General features: G+C 46.5%; 1 protein-coding gene across 2 annotated transcripts; it reads right to left on the reverse strand.

Annotated features, from left to right (window-relative positions):
• Positions 1 to 6: 6 nt before the first annotated feature.
• Positions 7 to 17,456, reverse strand: LOC128687933 (PHD and RING finger domain-containing protein 1). 2 transcript variants are annotated; one of them, XM_053775551.2, is made up of 7 exons: positions 17,332 to 17,456; positions 14,469 to 14,577; positions 13,844 to 13,931; positions 13,582 to 13,664; positions 9,149 to 9,325; positions 3,475 to 4,096; positions 7 to 1,633 (listed from the first exon to the last, which is right to left on the reverse strand). In XM_053775551.2, exons 1-7 carry the CDS (start codon positions 17,436 to 17,438, stop codon positions 252 to 254), a joined length of 2,568 nt encoding a protein of 855 aa, XP_053631526.2. In that variant the 5' UTR covers positions 17,439 to 17,456; the 3' UTR covers positions 7 to 251. The 2 variants fall into 2 exon arrangements, with proteins under 2 accessions (XP_053631526.2, XP_053631527.2); XM_053775552.2 differs by having other exon boundaries at positions 17,277 to 17,411.
• Between the last annotated feature and the right edge of the window lie 1,035 nt (positions 17,457 to 18,491).

Consider the following 18,491-nt stretch of genomic DNA (forward strand, 5'->3'; position numbering starts at 1 on the left):
CACTAAAACAAAAGAAAATTTCAATACTGATACCACTGTCCACACTCATTCCAAACTTTGATGCAAAAATAGCTAATGTATTGTTATTATGACAATTGTCTAGCACCTCCTTGTCCGTATATACAATAGTGGCACTTGTCTAGCACCTCCTTATTCGTAAATACCATATTTGGTACTCGTCTAGCACCTCTTGTCCGTATATACCATTCCTGGCACTTGTCAAGCATCTCTGTTGTCCGTATATACAAACTTTACACAACACTTGGATCATTTCCAACATCGAGTATATCACAGGAAACAGCGATCTTGTAGGATTGTCTCCTAGCATAGCTCCTGTCAGGAAGGTCGCCACGTACATCAGCGGGAAGCTCTCCCTCCGCCTCCACTTTTACGCACCTTAGGCTGCCGTGGACCTCCTCGAAGTGGTCCAGGTTCTCCATGCACTCTGTCCCCTCCAGTGCAAGAAGCGAGGAGGGCCCGAGGAGCAACCTCCTCTCTGCTTGCTCCCTAGACGATCTTGGAGACGGGGATAGACTCGTGGGGGCACTTGCTGAATGAGATGGAGTCGCAGGGAGACTTGGTGATAGAAATGGGAGGCTTGGTGATGGCAATAGGTTCGCAGGGAGGCTTGGTGATGGAAATACGTTCGCAGGGAGGCTTGGTGGATATGGACCTCTAGGTCTTTGTGATGATGGTTCCTTGAACGTTTCATGTTTCTGTGACGAGTCACTGTATATCTCATTTGATGGTGAAAGACCCGAGGATATTCCCCGTGACGGTGACGGAGCCCTGGGCTCTACATCTGATAGTGATGGGTCTCTGGGCTCTATATCTGATAGTGGTGGGTCTTTGGGCTCTACATTTGATAGTGATGGGTCGTTGAGCTCTACATCTGATAGTGATGGATCTCTGGGCTCTACATCTGATAGTGATGGGTCTCTGGGCTCTATATCTAATACTGATGGGTTTCCGGGTTCTGCAGCTGCTAAGACCGCGTCTCTAGGTTTGTATTTCGATGGTAAAGGTTCTGTATGTGCTGGTGATGTCCGGGTGCCCAAGGAGAGCTCAGTGGTTGGTGAAGAACCTGTAGGAGGGCTGAGCGGTTGCGCTGGGTCAGTACTCAGTAACATGGGAGGGAGGGACACGTCTGCTAGTAATAGGGAAGAGTCAGCCTGTTGCTCCAGTGAAGTAGAGTGTTTCTTCTGCTCCTCCAATGAGAAAGAGTGCTGTAGCACCTTCTCCTTCAGTGAGGGAGGAGGCTGCTGCACTTTTTCTGGTGAGGAAGGCTGCAGTTGCACCTGTTCCTCTACTATGGAACAGTGATACGCCTGGTCCTCCACTGTGGTTTGCTGCTGCTGCTGCTCCTTCGGAGTGTCAGGAACGTGGCTTTCCCAGAGCACCTGTGTCCCGGAAAGAGTCACAGATGAAAATGCAGCCTCAACGTGCGCCCCGCCATCCACGTCCTCACCACCAGGAGGTGTTGTCCTCACTCCTCGCTGTCTCACACCATGGTTCTCCTTCTTCGTGATGCAGACTCCACTGTGCATCAGCTCCTGGTTCTGGTTGCCAGTGACAGCACTCACCATCTCCAGGACGACGTAGGCATCAGCACCGCAAGGAGCACTTCTCATTGCTGTAACAAAACGTAAACACATGTTGCTGAAACTTTTTTATGTTTTGCCTACACCAAGGAATATATATATATATATATATATATATATATATATATATATATATATATATATATATATATATATATATATATATATATATATATATTTATTTATTTATTTTATTATCACACTGGCCGATTCCCACCAAGGCAGGGTGGCCCGAAAAAGAAAAACTTTCACCATCATTCACTCCATCACTGTCTTGCCAGAAGGGTGCTTTACACTACAGTTTTTAAACTGCAACATTAACACCCCTCCTTCAGAGTGCAGGCACTGTACTTCCCATCTCCAGGACTCAAGTCCGGCCTGCCGGTTTCCCTGAATCCCTTCATAAATGTTACTTTGCTCACACTCCAACAGCACGTCAAGTATTAAAAACCATTTGTCTCCATTCACTCCTATCAAACACGCTCACGCATGCCTGCTGGAAGTCCAAGCCCCTCGCACACAAAACCTCCTTTACCCCCTCCCTCCAACCTTTCCTAGGCCGACCCCTACCCCGCCTTCCTTCCACTACAGACTGATACACTCTTGAAGTCATTCTGTTTCGCTCCATTCTCTCTACATGTCCGAACCACCTCAACAACCCTTCCTCAGCCCTCTGGACAACAGTTTTGGTAATCCCGCACCTCCTCCTAACTTCCAAACTACGAATTCTCTGCATTATATTCACACCACACATTGCCCTCAGACATGACATCTCCACTGCCTCCAGCCTTCTCCTCGCTGCAACATTCATCACTCATGCTTCACACCCATATAAGAGCGTTGGTAAAACTATACTCTCATACATTCCCCTCTTTGCCTCCAAGGACAAAGTTCTTTGTCTCCACAGACTCCTAAGTACACCACTCACCCTTTTCCCCTCATCAATTCTATGATTCACTTCATCTTTCAGAGACCCATCCGCTGACACGTCCACTCCCAAATATCTGAATACATTCACCTCCTCCATACTCTCTCCCTCCAATCTGATATCCAATCTTTCATCACCTAATCTTTTTGTTATCCTCATAACCTTACTCTTTCCTGTATTCACCTTTAATTTTCTTCTTTTGCACACCCTACCAAATTCATCCACCAATCTCTGCAACTTCTCTTCAGAATCTCCCAAGAGCACAGTGTCATCAGCAAAGAGCAACTGTGACAACTCCCACTTTATGTGTGATTCTTTATCTTTTAACTCCACTCCTCTTGCCAAGACCCTCGCATTTACTTCTCTTACAACCCCATCTATAAATATATTAAACAACCACGGTGACATCACACATCCTTGTCTAAGGCCTACTTTTACTGGAAAATAATTTCCCTCTTTCCTACATACTCTAACTTGAGCCTCACTATCCTCGTAAAAACTCTTCACTGCTTTATATATATATATTTATTTATTTATTTATTATCACACTGGCCGATTCCCACCAAGGCAGGGTGGCCCGAAAAAGAAAAACTTTCATCATCATTCACTCCATCACTGTCTTGCCAGAAGGGTGCTTTACACTACAGTTTTTAAACTGCAACATTATATATATATATATATATATATATATATATATATATATATATATATATATATATATATATATATATATATATATATATATATATATATATATTACTTTTTTGGAAGACCGGTTATTAGTGGATGGAGGGTCGAGCCCCACAATTCCTTGCATTGATTCACCAGCATGGTGTTTTGTAATAATAATTAATAATAATAATAATAATAATAATAATAATAATTAATAATAATAATAATAATAATACTAATAATAAGAAGAATAATTGGTAATGAGTCACTCACCTGTCGTGGTGGTTTCCTTCCTCCGACGACGCTTAATATGCCCATCATCTCCCTCTGTCTCACTTTCCACTCTTCTTCTCTCCCTCTTCTTCCTCCTCTTAGCTCTGTTCTTCGTGTGTCTGTGTGAAGGGTCCCTTGATTTACCTGCTTCGTCTGCCAGACAGCCCTGCTCTTCCCCTCTCCCAGGGGAGGCAGATCTTGTCATCCTGGTTCCTAGTTTCTCTCTCTCCCTGCCACTTGATGTAAGACCCCCTCCCTCCCCAGGATCTTTGTCTTCATTCCTCTCCACAGTCCCACAATAACCAAGGTTATTTTCACCGAGGTTTTCTATTTCTACTTCTTTACCATCACCTGGGCCCTGTCTTAGTGGTCTCTCTCTCTGCTGGTCCACTTTAGTACTCCACCTCTTCAGAACGACTTCGACTTCTGCCTCTTCGTCGTAGCCCTGCCTCTTGAAGTGGTCAACCTTACACTGGAGGTTGGTGGCCACCCCCAGCAGCGTGCGGATGACGGGTTGCATGGCGGGGTTGACTCGCCGCTTGCGTCGCTTGTGCTTCCTGGTGGGTGTGTTGGGCGGCACAGCGCTCGGAGGCTCCTCCGGCGGTGTGAAGCTCAATGCCATCTGTTACACGGGCACATACGTATGTATAAAGCATCCAATAAAATATTGTTAAGGACAAAGAAAGCCACTAGTATGTATGTGTATGCATGTATGTATGTATGTATGTGTATTTATGTGTACCTGTACCTGAATAAACTTAGTGCATTTCGCGCAGAGTGATCCTAATGCTTACAGATACTTAAGAGTAGACATAGCTTACTGAGTGGTAAATTTTAATTATGTATTATTACAGAAGGAGAGGTATCAAAAACATTTCAATTAGTACGATTTACAATAATTCACAATAATGGTAACACATCTGTTTTGAGCTAAGTACACGGAGGGTCGAGCCTTCACCACTCCTCACCTTGAAGGGTGCGCAGGGGATTGGTCTTTCACGTGCATTTAAAAATAAAGAACACAAAGGCACAATACCGTGACTGGAACAGTACACAAATAACCCGCACTGAAACGGATCATCATGTGATTAAGACCCGCCTTAGTAAACACTTGTCCTGTTTCCTGACAAATCTTACCCGCACTATAACGCTGTCATAAACTTACCTTCTCCTATGAGCGGGTTATTTGTGCATTAAAAAATAAACTGTTGCCCGTAAATGCTCAAGGGGGAAGAAAATGATTTAACCCGAAGGGGTAATAACCCAGGATAACCATAGAAAGCCAAGCAGTGTGGCTTTTTTCCAAGGAGATCCTCCAGTCCTCTCTCCTGAGACACTTATAACAGGTAACTAACATACTTATTTACTACTAAGCTGATAGTGACATCAGGTGTCAGCAGACTTCCTTTGGTACATCTTCATACTTATATTTATTATATGATTATTTAAATTGAAAGACTAAGTATACAAGTACATGTATTCTGGAATTCTATTTACATTAGTTTCACTTAATATGTGAGTTTTCTTTAAGTAAATTTATTTAATGAAAATATACAGGTATAGGAGAAACTACACTATATTTAAAAATTTTCAAGGGTAAGATAAGATCTGTTGGGATTTTTAACCCGGGTGAGGGAGGGTTGGTCCTTCAATCTTGTCCCCCAGAATGCCACCCACAACAGTCTACTAACACCCAGGTACCTACTTCGGACCGAAACTTCGTCGTAAGCTCCTCTCTTCTATGTGCGGGCTATTTGTGTACCTACTAGCTTGCAAGGTGAACAAGGACAGCAGGTGTAAGGAAACATGCCCAACGTTTCCACCCGTGCCGAGGATTGAACAATGGACACTCAGTATGACAGGCGAGTGCGCAGCCAACCTAGCCACGGGCTGGGGCTAATTATATTTTTATTTAGAATTTGCGTATATGAGATACAATTTTTTTTTACCAACTTCTTGTAGGCACACATGTACAAACACATAGAAAATGTACATTAAGATATATGGATGTAACACAGAGTAGCAAAACAGTCACTGGGACTTACTTTCATTACGATCACACTAGGTTAGGTTAGGTAAGGTTTGTTAAGAAACAGGACAAGTGTTTCCTGGCGCGGATCTTCAGTCATATGATGACCAGCAACTGGAGATTTGGTCATCTGACCGAGGCCTTCTGCAGGCTTACCGCTCCACCCTTTTAAAAATTATGGTTATGATTATAAGTATTTTTTTATTTTTAACATGAAGTCATTGAGTTTAGGTAGAGATGTTATTTACACCGAGAGGAATGTATAAGCAATCTCTCCCTCCCCCAGGATTGAAACCGAGTCTTTGGGTTGTGAGCCTAGCTCGCTACTCCACTATCCAGTTAGAAAATTTTGTTTGGATTACTAACCCAAGATGACCCAATAAAGTCAATGAGTCATCGGGGACATCCTTCGAATCACTGCAAGACTTCAAGCGGACATCAACCAAATCTTTAAATGGGGCACAGAAAACAATATGAAGTTGAATGAAGACAGAATTCAATTACTCTGATATGGAAATATTAAACAAATTCCAACCACACAGTAAAACGATAATGGGAGTGATAATGTCCGAGTCTCGCTTCCAAAGATCACAGTTTATCTACATTTGCCAGGAAATATGATAGTTAATGAGGACCTTTAAAACTAGGGATGCCAAGCCTATGATAATTCTCTTCAAATCGCTTATTCTCTCTAAGCTGGAATATTGCTGTACACTAACGATATCTTTCAAAGCAGGCGAAATTGCAGACCTGGAGAATATACAGAGAACTTTCACGGCTCCTATAAGTATGATAAAGCACTTAAATTACTGGGAACTGTTGAAGTCCCTTGATTTGTACTCCCTGGAATGCAGGCGAGAAAGATACATAAAGCACACCTGGAAAATCCTAGAGGGGCTAGTCCCAAATCTGCACACGAAAATCACTCCCATTGAAAGCAAATGACTTGGCAGGAGATGCAGCATCTCCCTCAACGAAGAGCAGGGGCACCACAAGCACGCTAAGAGACAACACAATAAACGTTAGGGGCCCAAGACTGTTCAACTGCCTCCCAGCATACATAAGGGGGATTACCAATAGACCCCTGGCTGTCTTCAACAAGGTGCTGGACAGGCACCTAAAGTCCGTACCTGATCAGCCAGGCTGTGGCTCGTACGTCGGTTTACGTGCAGCCAGCAGCAACAGCCTGGTTGATCAGACCCTGATCCACCACGAGGCCTAGTCATGGACCAGACAGCGGGGGTGCTGACCCCGAAACCCCTTCCAGGAATACACCAGGTACCTACTTACTGCTTGGTGAACAGGGGTGGCAGGCATAAGAAACGTGCCAAAGGTTTCATTCGTGCCTGAGAGCGATCCCCGCTGCTTCAGTGTGTGAGCTGAGGACGGTACCTACCTAGCCACGAGCCTACTAAGAACTTCAACGGGAATGAAAGGTGAGAGTAAGACACATGTGCAACATCTGGGTATCTTTATTGTAGACGTTTCGCCATCCAGTGGTTTTATCAATACAAATTCTAGGACATAACTTGAAGACAGTAGAACTATGTACAGAAGATGAGGTAATCAGTCCCTCAACCTAGGAGTAGGTGCGAACAGCACCATAGTCGTGGTGCTGTTCGCACCTACTCCTGGCAGGTGGTTAGGTCAAGACCTATCCTTCAGTCCCAGCCTGAACGAGGTGCAACCCGGGTGCTCTCACTTAATAATAATAATAATAATAATAATAATAATAATAATAATAATAATAATAATAATAATAATAATAATAATAATAAATTTAATCCTTTTCTATAGTATACATGGAATGTATTATATACGAAAGAAAGCCGGTAACATGTTGTTCACTTCGGGTGAACACTGTGCTACACAGCACTTGTTCACTTCGGGTGAACACTGTGCTACGTAGCACTTGTTCACTTCGGGTGAACACTGTGCTACTTAGCAATTGTTCACTTCGGGTGAACACTGCTACTTAGCAATTGTTCACTTCGGGTGAACACTGTGCTACTTAGCAATTGTTCACTTCGGGTGAACACTGTGCTACTTAGCAATTGTTCACTTCGGGTGAACACTGTGCTACGTAGCACTTGTTCACTTCGGGTGAACACTGTGCTACGTAGCACTTGTTCACTTCGGGTGAACACTGTGCTACGTAGCAATTGTTCACTTCGGGTGAACACTGTGCTACGTAGCAATTGTTCACTTCGGGTGAACACTGTGCTACTTAGCAATTGTTCACTTCGGGTGAACACTGTGCTACGTAGCACTTGTTCACTTCGGGTGAACACTGTGCTACGTAGCACTTGTTCACTTCGGGTGAACACTGTGCTACGTAGCAATTGTTCACTTCGGGTGAACACTGTGCTACGTAGCACTTGTTCACTTCGGGTGAACACTGTGCTACTTAGCAATTGTTCACTTCGGGTGAACACTGTGCTACACAGCACTTGTTCACTTCGGGTGAACACTGTGCTACACAGCACTTGTTCACTTCGGGTGAACACTGTAAGCGTACTGGCTCCTGCAAGGCAACAACTCCCGCCCAACCATCTACTCATCGTATTCAGTAGGTATATATGCCGACGTTTTAGATGACACTAGGTACCTCCTAGCTTAGTAGTACCTCATTCATTTCACAATTAAAGGTGCTTGGTTCAGTCCTGGGCGAGGCAAGCAGTATCATGAAGTCACCTAACACCTGCTACCCCTGATGCCTAGCAGCAAATGGCTACATATTAGTAGACAGCTGTGGATAACTTTGTTGGAAGGGCCTATGAGGGACCCCAACGAAAATAAGCCATACGGCTTGGCTTCCTTGAGATATTAACCCTCGGTTACTATTTCGATTAAAATATATTTATTTTTTAATAGGCAAGACAAGGTAGGTATGACACACACCTATTTATAGCCACTAAAGGAAGCGGATGTGTCTCCATACCCGCAACTGAACATATCCAGCCCTCTACACAACACTTGACTTGTCATGACGTCCCGACTCCCGTTTTCTGGAAATGTAACCACTTTCACTTCCCTTACTATATTTATTGTTCAACGCTGCATTATATATCAGTTATTCACTTTATATGTGGCAGTGGTACTGGCGAGGAGTCCATGAGGCAGGTGTGAATACCTGTGGTCACGAAGGCTGTGACCAGAGCCAACTTGTTCTCTCTCCTTTACAGCATATAACTGTGATTTGTATGTAAGACTTTTCTAAATGTGTCAAGCAAACGCAGCCCTTAAGTTTCTTTTCAACTTCCAGTAAGTGATAGCGTCACGACACATTTCTGGGAGACGCTATCGAGGGACAGGAAGCACCTTAAAAGTTTATAATTCAGGCCCCTGGTTCTTAGCTAATAGGAAGTCTGTATCATTATAATGTCACTGTAGTTTCTGACAAGACACAATGGTGCTTAAGTGTGGAACAATGCACATGAAAACCAGTAACTGAAGAAAAAACAGACGCTGTTTCGGTCTGTCCTGGGGCATTATATTGACTTGTTGACTCAGGACGGACCGAAACATCGTCTGAAGTTTCCTCTCAAATCTCTGGGTTACGTGAGAATTGTCCACGGAATCATTAAAAGCTGCTAATACCACTTGAAGTGATGACTGGTTAACCTGTGAATGACTGCTGTTTACCTTGGTGTAATGGGTCTTGACCACGATGAAGTAGTGGATGCCCCAGACGAGGTGGAAGAAGGCAGCGAAGCCGCGGATGGTGGGGAAGAAGGGGAGCTTGATGACCACCCACAACAGCTGCATTGCCAGGTACAACACAGCCCACGCCAACCACGGCAGCAGCAACCACCGGATCTTCTACTCAAAGATATCACAGTAATAAGATACACATTCCTGCACACACACACATCACCACCACCAGCATCAACACACACACACACACACCACCAGCATCAACACATCACCACCACCAGCATCAACACATCACCACCACCAGCATCAACACATCACCACCACCAGCATCAACACATCACCACCACCAGCATCAACACATCACCACCACCAGCATCAACACATCACCACCACCAGCATCAACACATCACCACCACCAGCATCAACACATCACCACCACCAGCATCAACACATCACCACCACCAGCATCAACACATCACCACCACCAGCATCAACACATCACCACCACCAGCATCAACACATCACCACCACCAGCATCAACACATCACCACCACCAGCATCAACACATCACCACCACCAGCATCAACACATCACCACCACCAGCATCAACACATCACCACCACCAGCATCAACACATCACCACCACCAGCATCAACACATCACCACCACCAGCATCAACACATCACCACCACCAGCATCAACACATCACCACCACCAGCATCAACACATCACCACCACCAGCATCAACACATCACCACCACCAGCATCAACACATCACCACCACCAGCATCAACACATCACCACCACCAGCATCAACACATCACCACCACCAGCATCAACACATCACCACCACCAGCATCAACACATCACCACCACCAGCATCAACACATCACCACCACCAGCATCAACACATCACCACCACCACCACCATCAGCATCAGCACACACATCACCACCACCAGCATCAACACATCACCACCACCAGCATCAACACATCACCACACCAGCATCAACACATCACCACACCAGCATCAACACATCACCACCACAGCATCAACACATCACCACCACCAGCATCAACACATCACCACCACCAGCATCAACACATCACCACCACCAGCATCAACACATCACCACCACCAGCATCAACACATCACCACCACCAGCATCAACACATCACCACCACCAGCATCAACACATCACCACCACCAGCATCAACACATCACCACCACCAGCATCAACACATCACCACCACCAGCATCAACACATCACCACCACCAGCATCAACACATCACCACCACCAGCATCAACACATCACCACCACCAGCATCAACACATCACCACCACCAGCATCAACACATCACCACCACCAGCATCAACACATCACCACCACCAGCATCAACACATCACCACCACCAGCATCAACACATCACCACCACCAGCATCAACACATCACCACCACCAGCATCAACACATCACCACCACCAGCATCAACACATCACCACCACCAGCATCAACACATCACCACCACCAGCATCAACACATCACCACCACCAGCATCAACACATCACCACCACCAGCATCAACACGGCACCACCACCAGCATCAACACGCCACCACCACCAGCATCAACACGCCACCACCACCAGCATCAACACGCCACCACCAGCATCAACACGCCACCACCACCAGCATCAACACGCCACCACCACCAGCATCAACACATCACCACCACCACCAGCATCAACACATCACCACCACCAGCATCAACACATCACCACCACCAGCATCAACACACACACCACCACCACCAGCATCAACACGCCACCACCAGCATCAACACGCCACCACCACCAGCATCAACACACACACCACCACCACCAGCATCAACACGCCACCACCACCAGCATCAACACATCACCACCACCAGCATCAACACATCACCACCACCAGCATCAACACGCCACCACCACCAGCATCAACACATCACCACCACCAGCATCAACACATCACCACCACCAGCATCAACACGCCACCACCACCGGCATCAACACATCACCACCACCAGCATCAACACATCACCACCACCAGCATCAACACATCACCACCACCAGCATCAACACACACACCACCACCAGCATCAACACACACACCACCACCAGCATCAACACACACATCACCACCACCAGCATCAACACACACACACACACACACACACCACCAGCATCAACACGCCACCACCACCAGCATCAACACACACACACACACACCACCAGCATCAACACGCCACCACCACCAGCATCAACACACACACACACACACCACCAGCATCAACACACGCCACCACCAGCATCAACACACACATCACCACCACCAGCATCAACACGCCACCACCACCAGCATCAACACACACACACACACACACCACCACCAGCATCAACACACACCACCACCAGCATCAACACACACATCACCACCACCAGCATCAACACGCCACCACCACCGGCATCAACACACACACCACCACCAGCATCAACACACACCACCACCAGCATCAACACACACCACCACCAGCATCAACACACACACCACCACCAGCATCAACACACACACCACCACCAGCATCAACACACACCACCACCAGCATCAACACACACCACCACCAGCATCAACACACACCACCACCAGCATCAACACGCACAACGCCACCAGCATCAACACACACACGACCACCACCAGCATCAACACACACCACCACCAGCATCAACACACACACGACCACCACCAGCATCAACACACACACCACCACCAGCATCAACACACACACCACTACCAACATCAACACACACCACCACCAGCATCAACACACACCACCACCAGCATCAACACACACACCACCACCAGCATCAACACACACCACCACCAGCATCAACACACACACGACCACCACCAGCATCAACACACACCACCACCAGCATCAACACACACCACCACCAGCATCAACACACACACCACCACCACCAGCATCAACACACACACCACCACCAGCATCAACACACACCACAACCAGCATCAACACACACCCCAACACCAGCATCAACACACACCACTACCACCAGCATCAACACACACACCACCACCACCAGCATCAACACACACACCACCACCAGCATCAACACACACCACCACCAGCATCAACACACACACCACCACCACCAGCATCAACACACACACCACCACCAGCATCAACACATACCACCACCAGCATCAACACACACACCACCACCACCAGCATCAACACACACACCACCACCGGCATCAACACACACACACATCACCACCACCAGCATCAACACACACACCACCACCAGCATCAACACACACACCACCACCAGCATCAACACACACACCACCACCATCACCAGCATCAACACACACCACCACGACCAGCATCAACACACACACCACGACCAGCATCAACACACACACCACGAGCAGCATCAACACACACCACCACGACCAGCATCAACACACACACGACCAGCATCAACACACACACGACCAGCATCAACACACACCACCACCACCAGCATCAACACACACCACCACCACCAGCATCAACACACACCACCACCACCAGCATCAACACACCACCACCACCACCAGCATCAACACACACACGACCAGCATCAACACACACCACCACCACCAGCATCAACACACACACGAGCAGCATCAACACACACCACCACCACCAGCATCAACACACACCACCACCACCAGCATCAACACACACACGACCAGCATCAACACACACCACCACCACCAGCATCAACACACATACCACGACCAGCATCAACACACACCACCACCACCAGCATCAACACACACACACGAGCAGCATCAAAACACACCACCACCACCAGCATCAACACACACCACCACCACCAGCATCAACACACACCACCACTACTTGTAGCGTCCCAGATGCCACCAGTACCTACTGTTGCGCTACAACCATAGATTTATAGCGTAAAGAAAAGCCGCCCTGGGTTTGGGTCGAGGACCTTAGTTTTATTGATGAGGAAATCCAAAAAGAAACAGAGGAGTGAATGAGGTAAATAATGAGGGTAGTTAGTGATGAAACAGGAAAGATGGAGGCGATGGAGTGTATGAGTGTGTGAGGGAGTGTATGAGTGTGTGAGGGAGTGTATGAGGGAGTGTATGAGAGGGTGCATGAGGTCATCATATAGAAGAATGTGTGAGGTTAACGTTCATAAGAGTTAAATAAGATCCAGAGAAGAACGAGTGTGTCAAGCGCCAGTTATAACTAAGAGGAAGAGAGGCAAGAGGAAGGGAGGAGAGGAAAAAGAGAAGGAGGAAGAGAAGGAAAGGATAGCCAGTATGGGGGGAGGCACTGACCTTCCTGGCCCCGTGGATGAGGAGGACACTCACGAACCACTGTACAGCACTGATGATACCACTAGCGTAGCTCAGCTGAGCATCTGCAAAACCAGTGATTAATTACATCAACAACAACAATACCGCTTCCTGCAACAATTCACAACCCACATTACAGTGGCTGCAACAATTCACGACTTACCCACAATACCTTAGATAGAACAACTGCACAACTAAGTCACGATCCCCTTCCTACAGCTAATAACGAGTAACCCACACTTACTGAGTGTGTAGTCGAGGCACCTTGCACAGTACTCGTTGGGAAGGTTCGCACTGATGAAGTCCACCAGAGTGGAGAAAGCGCCCCACGTCTGTTGGCGAGAGGGTAAAAAAAAAAAATCTTATGTTTGGCGGATTGCTAAAGATAGAATAACGCGTGATATAGCGATTAACGAAATGAAACATTATCAAGAAATCTTCGTTACTGTTAGGCCTACACATCGATATAAATGGCAGATTTTAAAAATTTGAGAATGATGAAATTAAGGAATTAGAAATGTCAGGAGACTAAGGTGTGTGTGTGTGTGGCCCGCGCAGCTCATGAGGAATTAGACACATGTGCAACACCTAGGTGTCTTTACTGAAAGAATTTTCGAAAACCGTTAAATAAGTGCAAGATGTATAATGAATAAGTGCATGATGACTGATGTATGTCATGCATTAAGTATATGAAACATGCAGTTAATTGGTGTGACGCTATTGTGACGTAAAGGTGACCATCAAATATATGGAAGGAGGAGGAGGATGAGGAGAAGAAGAAGAAAAAGAAGGAGGGTGAAAGTACTTTCAGGAGGAGAAAGAGAAGAAGGAGGGGATAGAGTAGAAATACAGCCGAGGCTGGCACCTACCAGACACACTCCACCGATCCAGTAGCAGGCTGACCTGGTCGGCTTACAGAAGCAGCAGGTGAGGGAGTAGCAGCAATTCTCACGACTAAAGCGGCACCCCATCCTGTACCTGCAACACACACACACACATGCAACATTCTCACTTGTTTAGTGGTATATATACACACACAAGCAATGTTTGTGTGTATAACTGATAAATGTACACACTGGCGTGTGCGTGTGTTTGTATGTTCACTGTTGCTTCATAGAGCATGACAGGAGAACACAACTGTCTTGGCTTCCTACAACATGACTGGGGAACACAGCTGTCTTGGCTTCCTACAACATGACAGGGGAACACAGCTGTCTTGGCTTCCTACAGCATGACAAGGGTACACAGCTGTCTTGGCTTCCTGCAGCATGACAGGAGAGCACAGCTGTCTTGGCTTCCTAAAACGTGACAGGGGAACACAGCTGCCTTGGTCTCCTACAACATGGCAAGGGAACACAGCTGTTTTGGCTTCCTACAACATGACAGGGCAACACAACTGTCTTGGCTTCCTACATGGCAGGGAAGCACAGCTGTCTTGGTTTCCTACAACATGACAGGGAAACATAGCTGTCTTGGCTTCCTACATCATGACAGGGGAACACAGCTGTCTTGGCTTCCTACAACATGACAAGGGAACACAGCTGTCTTGGCTTCCTACAACATGACAAGGGAACACAGGTGTCTTGGCTTCCTACAACATGACAGGGAAACACAACTGTCTTGGCTTCCTACATCATGACAGGGGAACACAGCTGTCTTGGCTTCCTACAAAATGACAAGGGAACACAGCTGTCTTGGCTTCCTACAACATGACAAGGGAACACAGCTGCCTTGGCTTCCTACAGCATGACAAGGGAACACAGGTGTCTTGGCTTCCTACAACATGACAGGGAAACACAGCTGTCTTGGCTTCCTACATCATGACAGGGGAACACAGCTGTCTTGGCTTCCTACAGCATGACAAGGGAACACAGCTGTCTTGGCTTCCTACAACATGACAGGGGAGCACAGCTGTCTTGGCTTCCTACAACATGACAGGGGAACACAGCTGTCTTGGCTTCCTACAACATGACAGGGGAGCACAGCTGTCTTGGCTTCCCACAACATGACAGGGAAACACAGCTGTCTTGGCTTCCTACATCATGACAGGGGAACACAGCTGTCTTGGCTTCCTACATCATGACAGGGGAACACAGCTGTCTTGGCTTCCTACATCATGACAGGGGAACACAGCTGTCTTGGCTTCCTACAGCATGACAAGGGAACACAGGTGTCTTGGCTTCCTACATCATGACAGGAGAACACAGCTGTCTTGGCTTCCTACAACATGACAGGGGAACACAGCTGTCTTGGCTTCCTGCAGCATGACAGGGGAACACAGCTGTCTTGGCTTCCTACAACATGACAGGGGAACACAGCTGTCTTGGCTTCCTGCAGCATGACAGGGGAACACAGCTGTCTTGGCTTCCTACAACATGACAAGGGAATACAGCTGTCTTGGCTTCCTGCAGCATGACAAGGGAACACAGCTGTCTTGGCTTCCTACAACATGACAAGGGAACACAGCTGTCTTGGCTTCCTGCAGCATGACAGGGGAACACAGCTGTCTTGGCTTCCTGCAGCATGACAGGGGAACACAGCTGTCTTGGCTTCCTACAACATGACAGGGAAACACAACTGTCTTGGCTTCCTACATCATGACAGGAGAACACAGCTGTCTTGGCTTCCTACATCATGACAAGGGAACACAGCTGTCTTGGCTTCCTACAACATGACAGGGAAACACAACTGTCTTGGCTTCCTACATCATGACAGGAGAACACAGCTGTCTTGGCTTCCTACATCATGACAGGGGAGCACAGCTGTCTTGGGTTCCTACAACATGACAAGGGAACACAGGTGTCTTGGCTTCCTACAACATGACAGGGAAACACAACTGTCTTGGCTTCCTACAACATGACAAGGGAACACAGCTGTCTTGGGTTCCTACAACATGACAAGGGAACACAGGTGTCTTGGCTTCTTACAACATGACAGGGAAACACAACTGTCTTGGCATCCTGCAGTATGACAAGAGAGCACAGCTGTCTTGGCTATATATATATATATATAGAATATACAGATACTTGTGCACTTTCATGTCTAACTTATCTTAGACAAATTGGTTTCTTTAACAAGGAACATAGTCTTTACTTTCGTTAAAATCATTATCACTAAAAGAATTTAGATTGTGATTGTAACACAGCCCAATGTAAACTTCTGTGTAGGCCAGTAGCAACCTGCTACTCTTGCACTCAAGTCTCCCTCACTGTGGAGTCAAGGTTCTACCACAGTAATAATGTTGGTAGAATAACCGACAATATGTTAGGTAAAACGACACAAGTGCAACTAATGTAATATTTTATTGTGGTAACGTAGCTGCTTCTGGAGAGCGAAACGTTACCACAATAACCCGTCATACTAGTTGCACTTGTGTCCTTCTACCTAACATACTACCACAGTGTTGGATCAACACACATCTTGGTCTAGCATCGTACAGTGTAATCTTGGAATACTTGATATATGTATTGAATCTATCTCTGCTTTTTAAACACTTTCTGCCTGCATGGCGGACACGTGTCCAGGTATGAGTGAACACGGGGGTTTATTGTGGCCTATACATCGTGATGATTGTTCTAACACAACCATTTAGGAACGCCTCTTTGTACACCGAGCCGTAATAAAACACTTGATTCTACACGTCCATGTGTTATCAACGCTGTTGGCAGTGGCACTACCTGGCAGTGGTGGCGGCGGCGGAGATGATGTCTCCCAGGTGGCACTCACACTCACCTAGCACCGGCGGTCAACCAGCCAGAGGACGAAGCAACTGGAGTGTAGTTGCCGTACTTGAGGTCGACCTCGGCCTGCCGCCATCCACGGCTTCGCTGCGCCACCATCCTGCAGGGAATTTTCCCTGCCACCACGCACCCGCCACGCCACCTCCGCCCTTCCACACACTTGCTGTAACGCTCACTCTCCCTTGACGCATTTTGGCGTGTACTGACTCGTACGCATCCGTCCAGACAATAACATCCTGTTAAATGGTACACTTATAATGTCATATGTTGATGTTAACCCAACTTGACACTCCTAATTATATATATGTATATCCATGTTTGTATATGTATATCCATGTATGTATATGTATATCCATGTATATGTATATCCATACATGTATGTGTAAACATCGCAGAGATGAGGTAGTAATGTATGCTAAGCCACGGGGAGGTAGGATGGCAGCGGATTTAGCGCTTTCGGCCCAAACTGTCACCTTCAGAAGCTAGATCAGTCAAGGCATCAACCAGGGTTAATTAGATATTAGATAAACTAGACGGAATATGCTCATTTCTAACAGACGCCATCCACAACACACCTCAGCCTTGTAAATTCTTTTTCAACTTTCACATATGGTTTGTAGAAAAAAAATAATTGTATTAGGTTAGATTGTCGGCTGTGAGGTGTAACGTGCCACTAAGCAGTAAAGGAAATACAAGACAAAGGCGATAATAAGTTTTGATGCGCCAACTGATAACGATAAGCCACCCAGGGTACTGTACTACGTCAGAGAATCACTGTTTAAGAGTCTTAAAACAGTCACCTACTTGACTGTCTTAGCACAACGTGCACTTACTCCCCCTCCCCTTCCCTATTCTCACTCATCAGTTTCCTCTAACCATTATAAACTACATCCAGTGCGGATTTTAAACTTCCCTAAGCTTTCACCTTTAAAGTTCCCTCACCTTCATTATCTGTGTTGGCATCTGGCTGCGTATAACCGTGGTTTAATTTGTCTACTATAACTGACGTCTTCCGTTGATTAATCCCTTTCACCATTTTTTTTTTTTGTGGTCATCCATATTCTTGAAAGTGAGAACAGTGTCTAACATTAACGAACACTCACTTGCTTACCTCAACCTTCACTCGCTCACCAACAACACACCTGGAAGGAG

The sequence above is a fragment of the Cherax quadricarinatus genome, unplaced genomic scaffold (assembly GCF_038502225.1).
Source record: "Cherax quadricarinatus isolate ZL_2023a unplaced genomic scaffold, ASM3850222v1 Contig3176, whole genome shotgun sequence".
Taxonomy (NCBI): domain Eukaryota; kingdom Metazoa; phylum Arthropoda; class Malacostraca; order Decapoda; family Parastacidae; genus Cherax; species Cherax quadricarinatus.

What these genes read in the sequence shown, in the direction of transcription:
- LOC128687933 (XM_053775551.2), bottom strand. Translation starts at nt 17,438, where the DNA reads ATGGTGGCGCAGCGAAGCCGTGGATGGCGGCAGGCCGAGGTCGACCTC. An exon ending in TGGTTGACCGCCGGTGCTAG is followed by an intron (nt 14,578 to 17,331) that starts GTGAGTGTGAGT and finishes TGTGTGTTGCAG; the next exon opens with GTACAGGATGGGGTGCCGCT. An exon ending in GGATCGGTGGAGTGTGTCTG is followed by an intron (nt 13,932 to 14,468) that starts GTAGGTGCCAGC and finishes TCTCGCCAACAG; the next exon opens with ACGTGGGGCGCTTTCTCCAC.